Here is a 12,160-nt window from a genome sequence, read left to right on the forward strand (position 1 = left end):
GGTTCAAATCCCAGTCTTTGATTTCACTTACTCAACGCAGTTCAGCTGAGTCTTTAACTGTATTCTGGAAGCAGGAGGGGCAGGCACTGCGTGGCATGTTAAGGAAGGTACTTAGTCTGAGTGATGGTATTTAAGGAGGATCTTCTGATAAGGGCACATATCATGTCTACCAAAAGGCACAGTAGGAGTACTTTGAATGCATTTATCCTGTACAACAACAGCAAGAGACAGTGGTGAGATGATGATTCCACATGTGCATGCAGCTTCTCTGTATTAATACTGTTCTCACTGTTATTTTCCCCAGGTTTCTGCTTTGTAGTCTTCTATTTTGCAAGCCAAGGAGCTCTGGCTTTGTTTTGAAGGTTCTTAAATCTCTGCATTTTGAGCTTATCCTCTGCTCTATTTGTTAGCCTATAGAAAATGTAAGAAAAATATGATTGATCATTTGACTAGCACTATTTATTGATATGCGGATTGCTTCAAGAAAGGTGATTAAATGCTTTCTGGAGTGTTCAGTGCGCTATTTTCATAAATTGAGATGCAGTAACACTTAAGTATGTCAAGACAGTTTCTGAAGTTTGTGTTTAAATGTACATTTATGTGGTGGTAGTTAATTTGAATTGTAAGATGTTCAAAAGGAACACTGGGAATGTAGTGGAGAAGCTCTCTGTGCAATGAGGTGCCTACATCTGCAGGGAGGCAATGGAGTTAGACCTCAGGAGCAAAGCAGGCAAACTTCAGAGGTTTTATCATGTGCGTTAGCCTTTGAAATGAACGAGCCCATCACAGTGTACTGCTGATGAGAATCTGGAATGTCCTTATCTCCTCAGGGAAAGGGAAAGCACTTCAGCGGAAGACGAAGCCACAGAAGAAACGGGAAGAAAAGGACAGAAGAGGAAAAGGGAAACAACAGGAGGATGAACTGAAGGATTCCTTGGCAGATGATGACAGTTCTTCAACCACAACTGAAACCTCCAACCCAGATACAGAACCACTTCTCAAAGAGGTACAGCGCTGCTCATAAAAGGAGACAGACTCCTGTGGTGGATCACCTGTTAGAGGAGCATGGCACTTAGGAATAGGGTCTCTTTCCCCCCCACACTTTCATATGCTGCAATAGCTAGCAGCAGAAGAAGGTTAATTATAAAAACTCCCTTTCACAGTCCTTGCTTCCACTGTTCTGTTTCCTCTTTACAAAAGAGCAGTGTCAACATGTTTGAATCATGACGTCTCAGGACTGAAAATGCCTGAGTGACTGTGGTGGGAATGAGCTATCATTTGTCAGCAGAACTGTAGCAGTTGTCTCTGTGCATGCTCCTAGCTTGTTCTGTTTGCTGAATAAAGTGCATACACATTTGATCAATATAGACATCCCATTATAATGTCTTTTTTAGGAACCTGAAAAACAAAAGGGAAAAGTTACACCAGAAAAACCTGAAAATGAAATGGTGCAAATTAAGCAGAAAAGTAAAAAACTGCTAACAAGTATCAAGAAAGAAATCCCTGTAGATGTGAAAACCAGGTAAGCACAACAAAGCAGGAAGGCATCATGGAAGATGGATCGATAACCATCTGTGTTGTGGCTGCCAGACTGGATAATGACAACAGCACATATAGCTCCAGGCAGCTTCTGCTTTCCTTCATGGTATTGGAACATCTGAAGCTTGTAAATGATTATTTGATGTAAAGTCAATTAATAATATGAGAACTAAATCCAGAGAAGAAAATGGGGTTAAGTGATGGCAAGTATTTTTGTAATAACAGATACAGTGTAGAGTGAACATTTCTACAGGAGTTTCTGTGCAATGGCAGCCCTGTAACACAAATATCTTTAGTTACTTTAGTTACTTGAGCTGATGTTACAGCTATCAGTGTCTTGCGTTTGTTGTTAAAAGAGATGTTTGCTGCCAGTGCCATTCCCTTCCTGACAGATTGTAGGTGATAGACAATGGAAAAATGAACCTCAGCCTTGCTATAGACAGTTATTTTGAAATCTCATTCTGAATTTCTTAAACAAAAGGAATACTGGAGAGCCACAAAAGTAAACTTTGCTAGACTGAGGTGTGGTATGTTGGATTGTTTTTGGCCTCTTGCTGTAGTTATATGTGACAGTATTCAGAGGCCCAAATTGAGTTGGGGCTTTTCTCCAAGACATGAATACAACAGTTCTCCAACAGCATCTGGGACAAAATCAAGCAGCTGGAGAAAAGGAGCAATATACAGCCAAATAAATTTGATGGGTTGAAATAGTTTTGTGATCAGTCATTCTGTGTGTTTGTAGCAATAGCGCATCAGTAGCATGCAATTGGCAACAGAGAGGAAAAACTGCAATTGCCATCTCTTGGTTATCCCTGTGTAATTGAGCAGGCTTTCTAGTACAGGAAGGTGAGTGAGCTGGAATGCCCATGTGAGAAGGAGGTGAGCGTGAGGTTAGGTAGGGTGAAAGGGTGGAGTTGTATGTAGGAGATATAGAAGAGATCACAGCAAAACTGTGCTTATGAATCACTTTGAAGGTGAGCTTAAGCTCTATGGGGGAAAGCACAGGAGAGCAGTCTTTTGTAAAGCCTGTATGGTAAATGTATATGTATGTCCTGCGGCACTTCTGAAATCTGAAAAATAAATGTTCTCTGTTTTCATTTAGTTCCTTGGAATTACCTTATACTCCCCCACTGGAAAATAAACAGCGCAAAACCTTTCCATCCAAGGTATCCACACAGCACCTCTTGACGAATGTGTCCAAATCAAGAAACCTCCCAAAAACAAGAGGTAGTGTGAGGCTGTTTTTCACATATCACAAATTTCTTGGGACTTTCTGTCTGCTTGCTTGTAAAACTTTTGAATGCTCAGTGTGAAGTTTAATGTTAAGGAAGCTAATTGTTTTATTATCCACTGATTTATTTTTTTGTTGTTGTTGGGCTTTTTTTTTTTGCTTGTTTTGTTAATAGGTCCGAACAAGTTAATAGAGAGCAGGCCATCAGTATTATCGAAGTTTCTTCCTGGTGGGTCTGGACAGGAGCTAGGAAACACCAGCAGCTCAGAAGGTGAAAAGGATTCTCCACCGCCCGAGTGGGACTCTGTGCCGCTTCACAAAGCTGGCAGCTGTGAGTAATCACTGGAGGATGACAGAATTAGTCTCCTGCAATGCATATCTGTAGGCAGGCTTGATCTGTTTTTAGCCTAGCTTTTATTCCCTGCATATCTATGCTCCCATTATCTGCAGTAAGCTTGATATCTGTAGCATCCGGTACAGGTTGGGAGATTTGAACACCACATGAGCAGAATGTTGCTCATTCCAGTTTTTCAGAAACTGATGAGGAATTGAGAATTACTGCTTGAATTACTCCCTCTTTTTCTGCAGCCAAAGTTGAAATTAATTAGATGATCCCTCCTTGAGAAGAAACACTGAAAGCACCTTATTGCAATGGGTAGGATAGAGCACTATTACAAGTTTTTTGTTTGCACTGTAAGGCCTTGATGAGAAACAAGTCATTTTCCTCTTGGCTGCATGTGATCATAAAGTTCGCCCTCCCCACAACTCTTGCTTAGGCTAGAAGTTCCATTCTTCTGTACAAATCAGTTCATGCTTTCATCGAAATAGTCTCACAGTAGTCAGTAAAGCTGAATAGTAGTAGGTGAATATAAGGAAGGAGCTGCTGCTTTAGTGACTGGGAACAGTCTTTGAAATAATTCTTCAAACAGAATTTATTGCAGAGTATGAGTAGCCATCATCTTAAAGTAATACTACATGAGAGTCTTCTGTGTTTCTTTATATAGCTACAGACAACCTTTATAAACTCTCTCTACAAACCATGAACGCAGATGCTTTCCTGAAACAGCGACAGCCCTCACCTACGCCTGCCTCTCCATCTCCTCCTCCTCCTCCTGCATCCTTAGCTTTTGGGCCACGAGGAGGTACCTACAGCAGCATTGTGAACAGCAGCTGCAGCAAGTGAGTTCAGATCTGTACCTCCTACTAATTTCACAAGCACAGAATGCTTGAGGAACCAGTGTGCTTTGATATGGCACATCTCTCTTTTCTCGTACCCATTTCCTCTTCCTCTGTAAACTGCTTTTTTGCAGATATTGTGCATAGTGTAGAGTGCTATTTATGTTTTGGGGAAGTGCACTACAACTTGCTAGATTACAGAAATGTGCACCTACATAAACTGTTGAACTACTGCTAGTGTTTTTATGAATACAGGATTAAATTATTGCTTGTTTATCAAAGTACTGAAGTCTAAAACCATAAACTTTTTTTTTTTTTTCCCCCTCCCACTTTTTTCCTCCCCTTAAAGTGAAACAAAAAGCAAGCAGCCCAGTGGTACCAAACACAAGCTGGCAAAGGCAGCTTCTCTTCCAGGAAGGAATGGAAACCCTACTTTTGCTGCTGTTGCTGCAGGTTATGACAAGAGCCCAGGTACTGTACCAGCCTGGCTTAATAAATACCTCTGAGTATTTGAGCTCTGCAGAGAGGGACCAGGGTGTCCTGGTGGAGTACTGTATCCAGTTCTGGGCTCCCCAGTACAAAAAAGACAAGGATCTCTTGGAAAGAGTCCAGCGGAGGGCCACAAAGATGGTGACGGGCCTGGAGCATCTCCCTGTGAAGAAAGGCTAAGTGAACTGGGTCTATTTAGCCTTGAGAAAAGACTGAGAGGAGGGGACCTGATCCAGGCCTATAAATATCTGAGGTGTGGGGGGCAGAGTGGTGAGGCCAGACTCTTCATCAGTGTGTGGAGACAGGACAAGGGGAAATGGCCAGAAACTGGAACATAGGAAGTTCCGCATGAATGTGTGCAAAAACTTCTTTACAGTGTGGGTGACAGAGCACTGGAACAGGCTGCCCAGGGAGGTGGTGGAGTCTCCTTCTCTGGAGATATTCAAGACCCGCCTGGACGCCTACCTGTGCGACCTGGTGTAGGGAACCTGCTTTGGCAGGGGGGTTGGACTCGATGATCTCTAGAGGTCCTTTCCAAACACTACAATTCTGTGATTCCAGAATATTTGGTCAGGCTGGTCAGTTGTTTTACTTCTGCCTCATTTTAGATTTATTGTTGCAGGTGGCAGTGGCTTACCAAAGGTTCTCCCAACAAAGACAGAAGTTTCCAGCAATGTCAGCATTTCCCACACAGTTGTTGACAGTGATGGCTCTGACAGGTAAATTTTTATACCTCTTGGAAATACCTGAGCTCTTAGAAAAGAGCCTATAAGGAAATAGTGGCATTTTGAAGGCAGTGAATGGAGTTTATTCTGTTTACGAGTTCTGAATGTTTATTTTTTGTGAATCTCTCAGAAGGGGAGGAAGTGACATTCTGGATATGATGGGGACTTCCACTCTCATTCCTAGTACCACAACAATCTTGTGTCCTCTGGGCATCCAAAGAAGGAGGCCTCAGCTTGGCTCTTTCATTATTTAGTAGTATGTACCAAGGTGACTCAAAATAATTCACAGGCAGGATTTTGCGCTGTACAGCAATACCTGTCACTCTGTTTTAACTCTGAAACCAGGACAACAGCAGGACTTCAAGTTCTGAGTAGAAGTAGCCATGCTCAGTTGTATTCCTCAGTGCAGTGGGGATTTCTGCTTTTTTCTGATCACGCTGCCTTTTTTGTTAGATTTTGGCTGTGCGTGTCTCTTAAGTGGTGTCTTGTAGCTTTTCTGAAGTAGGACTGAGATTTGAAATCGAGTTCCAATATACAAAGGAACTGCTTTTCTGTGCAAGATTTGTGGGTCAGTTCTTGGATTGTTTTTGTAAATATTTAACATCAGTCCCAGTTAACCAATCTGTATTTTCAAGAAACTTATCCACAAGCTAAAATGTGAGCATTTGTTTGCCTTCTCAGCAGTTCTAAGCTTGCTCTGCTTGTCAAAAAGCTGTGCTGCATCCTGGAGCCTGCGAGGCTTCTGAAAAACAGAGCTGCTCTTTGTGAGACTGTGTTAATGCATGTTTCTTTCCCATTACTCCTTCCTATTTAGTTCGGGTTTGTGGAGTCCTATCAGCAACCCCAGCAGTCCTGACTTCACACCTCTCAATTCATTCTCTGCATTTGGACATTCTTTTAACTTAACTGGAGGTGAGTGTATTTTTTTCAAATATTTTCAGTACTAAAATACAGGTAAAGAAATGGTGTATTTCCATTCCACTCTTCTAAGTACAGGTTCTGTTCCCACACCTGTGCCCCGAAAGGATCACTGTATAGGAAAACACTTCATAGTTTGGTGGTGTACTCTGTGTTTCAGCCCAGAGTGTTGGTGGAAAGTCTTAGGTGTTGTTTGGCTGGAAACAACTGCTTTAGAAGTTTCTCGGTTTCAGAAGAATCTCTCTATATTTCTTTTCTCACTGTCTGTTCTCACTATTTTCCTCCCCTTCATCCTGCCCCTGAAGCTTTACAGTAGGTCTCAGAAGTGTGCTATGAAACCTGTGGTTTCCTGAACACCTCATGCTTGCATAAACCCATTGCTATATGCGTGATGCAACTGCCCATCCTTCATGTTGCTTTCCTCTTGTGTTTTCATCTAGTGTTTGTGTAGCTCTATGATGAACTGATGCATATTAACCATCCATTAATTCCTATATTTAGATAGGTAAACTTTCTGTAAGTGGCTATTGAGATGAGGCCTTGACGTAGGCAGGCTATATTATGGGGCACAGATGCTCTACATAGCTGAGGTAGATTCACGTACTATGACTGAGGATGCATGGCATTTTTTAAGGTGTCTGCAAAAGATCAGTAAACAAAACAAGCTTCATGCAGCATCTGCATGCCATTGGATTGGGTGTCTACTGAAAAATATCTGGGGTCTGCTTTCACTTTGTCTGCAATACTTGACTCCAGTGACTCTGAGGGGTGGCAATAAGGTGCCTGGGATCAGTTCTGTGTGCAGGCACCATGTGAACCATGAGCACAGATGCTGTCCTTCCTTCTCTTAGTTGAGACAGGGCTAGCCTGCCTAGGCTGGGCACAGCTCGTACCACATCCCCTGTCAGGAGTCACCTGGGAAGAGAGTGCTGCACTCCTGAGAGGCTGCTTCAGCACAATCACCTCCTGCAACCACAGTGAACTTGCTGTGCTGAACTAGCAGGATTTGCAGTATTGCTGTGTTTCTACCAGATTCTTTATTTGCCTTTGCATGAATGGTTTCCGAGATACTTCATTCAGTATCAACCTGTGGAATTATTTCTACGTGCAGAACTTTTCTCCTCACTGTAATCATGATTCTAAATTTGTAGCCACTGCCCCATACAGGGCAAGTGAGCTGAGGTCTGTGTTTGTGCCTGACCTTTTCTAATCTGTTCTCCTTGTGCAGCAGGACCTGACAGAAAAACATGGGGACAGTGGACTATGCAAGTCTGCTGATGTTCATGAACAAGGAGAAACAGTAACGTGCTCAGATTGATTTCGTTTTATTTTTCAGAGGTTTTTAGCAAGCTTGGTTTAGCTCGACCTGCTTATGGGCAGGATGTTCAGAGAAACTGGAGTGAGTTCAATCATGTTCCGTCATCCATCTGGGACCCTTCAGCTACAGACTCCATACCCTCTTGGCCAACAAGCTCAAGCTCACCAACTCATACAACTGCAGTGAGTATTTGATGCAAATACATTGTCTTGTTACTGTTACTAACCTGTTCACTATCCGCTATATCATTTTATTTAGAGATTTTTTTAAATTTAGATGAAAAAGGTCAGCTGAGTGCTAATAGTTCCATGAATTTAAGTTGCAGTGGCTTTTGGACAGTGAGCTGTTAGTCTGCTTGCCTGCAGATGATGATGGAATTTGTGATGAGAGCACTTACAGCCACGTGTTCTATTTCCACATGCTTAAGACATTCTGCTCCTGTGTTGCTGCTGTCACTTCTAGTTTGATGGACAGATGCAAAATAACCAATGTGATAACTTTCCTATTTTGATTCTTCTTGCTGAATCCAGCATGGCACCTCATTGTAAATTAACATAAGGTCTGAAACCCAAAAAACTCAAGTGTATTCTTTCCAGCTTAGAAATAACAACAGATGACTGAGCTTAAGTAGAAGCATTTAAACTAACTGCTAATTCTGATGGAGGCCTTAATGAAAGGGGAGAAAAAACAACAGAACACCAAACACATTTAGACTGTAGCAAAGCTCAATCATCCTTATACCTTTGCATCAGAAGAAAACTTGCAGCATAGTAGTTGTTTTCACTGCAAGGGGAAATCATTCTTCATCTTTTCTTCTGAAATGTTTCTGTGGTAAGAGGTGCTATCTATGTCACCCAGTTGCATTTGCTGACCCTTCTCTTGCCGTGTGTTTAAAACTTCAGTTTTAACGTTACTGTGTGAAACTGTGTACATAGTGTGCATCATTAGTAACATCGCTAGATATAAAAAGGAGACACTGTTGCTTTTACTTGCATAGAGGGCAGATTTCTCATACCATAGAAGGAAGAGCTGGGGACAACCAGAACAGTCTCTCTAGCTGACAGCTTGTGTCCTAGCCACTTATGAAAGCTACCTGGAATTGTGCTTCAGGAAGGACTGAGACAGAAGCCGAGTAAATGATATAGAAGAATTTTTAGTCTCTGCTTTTAAATGATTCTGAGGAGGGGAGAGAAAAAAGGCATTTTTGAAGTGATTCAAGGTCACAAAAAGCAGCCAACAGATGGAAATGTTCAAGGTCTTTTTAAATGACAGTGTTTTCTCAATGCTTGTGGTGGGCCAGAATAGGAAACCTTTGCTATTCCTGCAAGTGAATACAAGATAAGAAGGCAGGTACCTGACCAGGGCTTGTGCATTTCCTCTTTCTGGTACAAGAGCCAAATCTCTTCCTGCAAACAGTAGTTGTATAGTGGCTAACAGTAGTTGTATAGTGGCTCCTAGACTACCTTCTTTTCTAGGAAGGATTTTGGGGAAGTTGACTTTATCATTCTCAGTCCTCTTGCTTTCCCATTTTATGCACAACTCTTTGCTTCTGTACTAAATAGCATTTGACTTCTGCATCTCATCTCCCCTTGAGCCTTGCTGCATTGGTACTACTCCTCATCAGGTTTCTTTCTCATGACAGCGTCTCCATTTTCCTACATGTAGTTCTGTCTTTGGGACTCTTTGTGCCACAAGCCCTGAAAAGGAGTTGCTGTCTGTCAGATACTGCTCTGCCAATCCTTTTCTTGTTGCTGCTGCTACTTCATGAGCAATTGCCACTCTCCTAAGTGCTTTTTGGGATACTCTGGAATAGTTCCTGGCTCTTTCGCCCATAGCAAGAAATAGAGTGGATTTTAGTGTGTTAGGGATGCTGTCTGAGCAGCAGCTGAGTGTTTCTTGCTGTAGGCTTAGCAGTCTAGTGCTTGTATAGCTTAAATGTGACCATTTAGTTATGTAACAGTTGGAAACCGTGACCCTGGTTTAACTCCACATCCCAGTGACATTGGACAGTCAGAATGATGCTGGCTCATTGTACGCTCAAAATTCCTATCCACCTCTTTGCATTAAGTTCTTTGAGGGGTCTTTGCTGATGTACTATTGTCTAGTCAGTTTCAGATAAGGCTGAAAGTGTCTTTTCCATTCCAAGGGAGAAAAAAATAAAATCCTGAAATGAAGGCATCTTCAGAGTTCACCCTATTTGCTTTCTAAAGAGGTTTTTATTTTAACTGTCAGGTGCACAGCACACCAATAGCAGTTAACCTTTAGTGTTTACCTAAACTGGGCCTTGTTCAGTTCTGCATGGGATCTTCTGGGCTTGTCGTTCCTGTCCATCCATCCCAAACTCATGTGTTAGGTCACAGTGCAGATGCCACTGCTCTGCAACACCGTTTGTCTGAGAGGCTTGTAGAGCCAGGGGCAGAGTCACTGGTACCACCAAATGGCCCTTGTACCATTGCTTCTCTCTTTAACTGGTCAGCTTACGGATAGGAAAAAAAAAATGCATATATTGGGAATATGGGGAGATACTGTGGGCTCGAACATGTGAAGGTTCAGACAAACTGTGTGATTCTTTCTTTTTTTTTTTTTTAACAGATAAGTGTGAATACAAGGAGATAGGTTTGCAAGTTGTCAAAAAGGATTAAAGATCACCACCACTTTGCATTACAGCTTGAATTTTGTCTTTATTTATCCATCTTGCTCAAACTAATTTAATGTGGCTGATGCTTTTTGACCCTTGAATACCAGTACTGTTTAAATTAGTAATAGCATGGGGATGTATAAGCCCAAATGAAAACAGCTTAAAAGCCTGTAATGTAATTGCACTCTGTAGCCCATTCAGTTCGTAGACACATTTGGTGATCGTTAGCATGGTTCCTCTGGGCAAGGTCTAGTAAAGGTAGTTCAAAACTGTGTGTCACAGCGGAGGGCTGGAAGGGCTTCTACAGCAGGCTTGTTTTTTTTTCTAGATACTTTCAAAGGGGCTGTAATAATAACAGTAATAAAGAAAAAGCTGACAGCAGAGATTAGTTACCTGGCAGCTACTGACACAGCTCTGTCTTTACCGCAGTCGATCCTTGGCAACCCGAGCGGCCTGTGGTCCACCACTCCATTCAGCAGTTCCATCTGGTCAAGTAATCTCAACAGTGGCCTTCCCTTCACCACTCCAACAAATGCCTTGTCAGGTATTGATCTCATGGGTAATGAAAACTCCTCGCCGCCTCCTCCTCCATCCACTGCTGCCACCGTTGCCAATCCCGCTGAAGACATGGGACAGACCTACAATCCTTGGAGAATTTGGAGCCCAACAATTGGAAGAAGAAGTTCAGATCCGTGGTCTAATTCACACTATCCTCACGAAAACTGAAACCCAAAGCTAAGCGAAAGGAAAGAACTTTAATCCAGGTGGTGATACGATTCTGAATGCAAATTTTTGAACCATCGTTTTCAGGCATTTGTTGGTCATGGCTATTTTTTCCCCTCTCTCTTTCCCTCCCCCCCAGTCACACTTTCATCACTTGCTCCTTTTTAAAGTCTATCCCGCAATATGGTAGTGTGAGATTACAGATAAGCTTGGAAAAAGTCTGGGTGTGGCCGTAAATCCAACCTACAGCCAAAGCCTGTAAATCTGGACAGTTTCACTGCTTCCTATTTCACCATCTGCCATTGCTACGTAAGAGGCAGTTTGAGCTACAGAATGGTCCTGGCATGCAATACTTTTATGGAAGCACCGGTTTTGATTTTTAAAGTCTTTTTTTTTTTTTTCCAGTATTACCCTCCAGGTTCTAATTTAAAAACAAAAAAAAAGAGGGAAAAAAAAAGGCACTTTGTGCTAAAATGCAGAGTATTTTTTTAAAAATAAGGCTGTCTTTGTTAACACAGGTTCTAAGAATGTTAAAAGAAAAAAAAAAAAAAGAAAAAAAAAGAAAAATTCCACAGCAGAACCAACACAGAACCTTAACAGCAAAAAGGCTGAATGTAAGAGCATTCTGTTGAGACTGTAATACACTTTCTGTGCTCTTTGTACATTTGTAAACCTGAATGCATTTTTAAGTTGAAGTGAAATGCACACAGCCAAGACTTGTGGAACAAAACAAGATACCCCGTGCATTTCTTATGGCTACAACTTTGGGTTGTACTTTAAAATAAATACTGCTTTTTTCAACATCTGCCTACTGCAGTTTTGTCTTCCCTGTGTTATCTCAACTTGCAGATGCACTCGGTGCTGGGAACCTTCAGGTCAAAATCTACTGTGCTCAGAGCCTGTATGGACAGAAACCTCCCTGCCGATTAAAACCAGCATCCTCAGCTGTGTGAGTTTGTATAGCATCTGATATGTTGTCTTCAGGGTTACATAGTGCATTGATGCCACCTACTTGAAGACTTGCTGGATAGCACTAACAGGCAAGTCTCGGTGACTGAATACGTTCATCTGTGCTAATGCTGAGTGAAAGTGGAGTCCTTCGGTTACAAGAAAGCAGCAATACTGTTAGTGAGACAAATTCACTTGTTGTTCGGTGGCACTACTCCAGATTTACAGCAGATTTTTATCAGAATCCATTCTTTTAATGAGAGCATTTAATTTTGCTATAAGGAATTCTGTATACAGGAAAATATAAGGGTTGACTATTGAGACTCATCATTTTTCCATCTAGCATTAAGTAAACCGAATCTCCCCGTGTGCTGGGTCGCTGTTCTCTTGCTGTCACCAGCAGCTGCACAAGGTGTGGATCTCTGAAGTGGGCATTTCTAAGATCTCCTTTGTTC

General features: G+C 42.0%; 1 protein-coding gene across 1 annotated transcript in view; it reads left to right on the top strand.

Annotated features, from left to right (window-relative positions):
* The window catches only part of TMEM131 (transmembrane protein 131), an 87,143-nt gene extending 75,585 nt beyond the window's left edge, over positions 1–11,558 (top strand). Inside the window, exons 32-41 of the mRNA XM_015850938.2 lie at positions 831–1,006; positions 1,395–1,522; positions 2,642–2,766; positions 2,946–3,101; positions 3,775–3,949; positions 4,296–4,417; positions 5,058–5,154; positions 5,975–6,072; positions 7,415–7,578; positions 10,464–11,558. Coding sequence (XP_015706424.1) covers positions 831–1,006; positions 1,395–1,522; positions 2,642–2,766; positions 2,946–3,101; positions 3,775–3,949; positions 4,296–4,417; positions 5,058–5,154; positions 5,975–6,072; positions 7,415–7,578; positions 10,464–10,760 — 1,538 coding nt within the window. The 3' untranslated portion in view covers positions 10,761–11,558. The remainder of the gene's footprint in view (positions 1–830; positions 1,007–1,394; positions 1,523–2,641; positions 2,767–2,945; positions 3,102–3,774; positions 3,950–4,295; positions 4,418–5,057; positions 5,155–5,974; positions 6,073–7,414; positions 7,579–10,463) is intronic.
* Positions 11,559–12,160: the final 602 nt, after the last annotated feature.

The sequence above is a fragment of the Coturnix japonica genome, chromosome 1 (assembly GCF_001577835.2).
Source record: "Coturnix japonica isolate 7356 chromosome 1, Coturnix japonica 2.1, whole genome shotgun sequence".
NCBI classification, from domain to species: domain Eukaryota; kingdom Metazoa; phylum Chordata; class Aves; order Galliformes; family Phasianidae; genus Coturnix; species Coturnix japonica.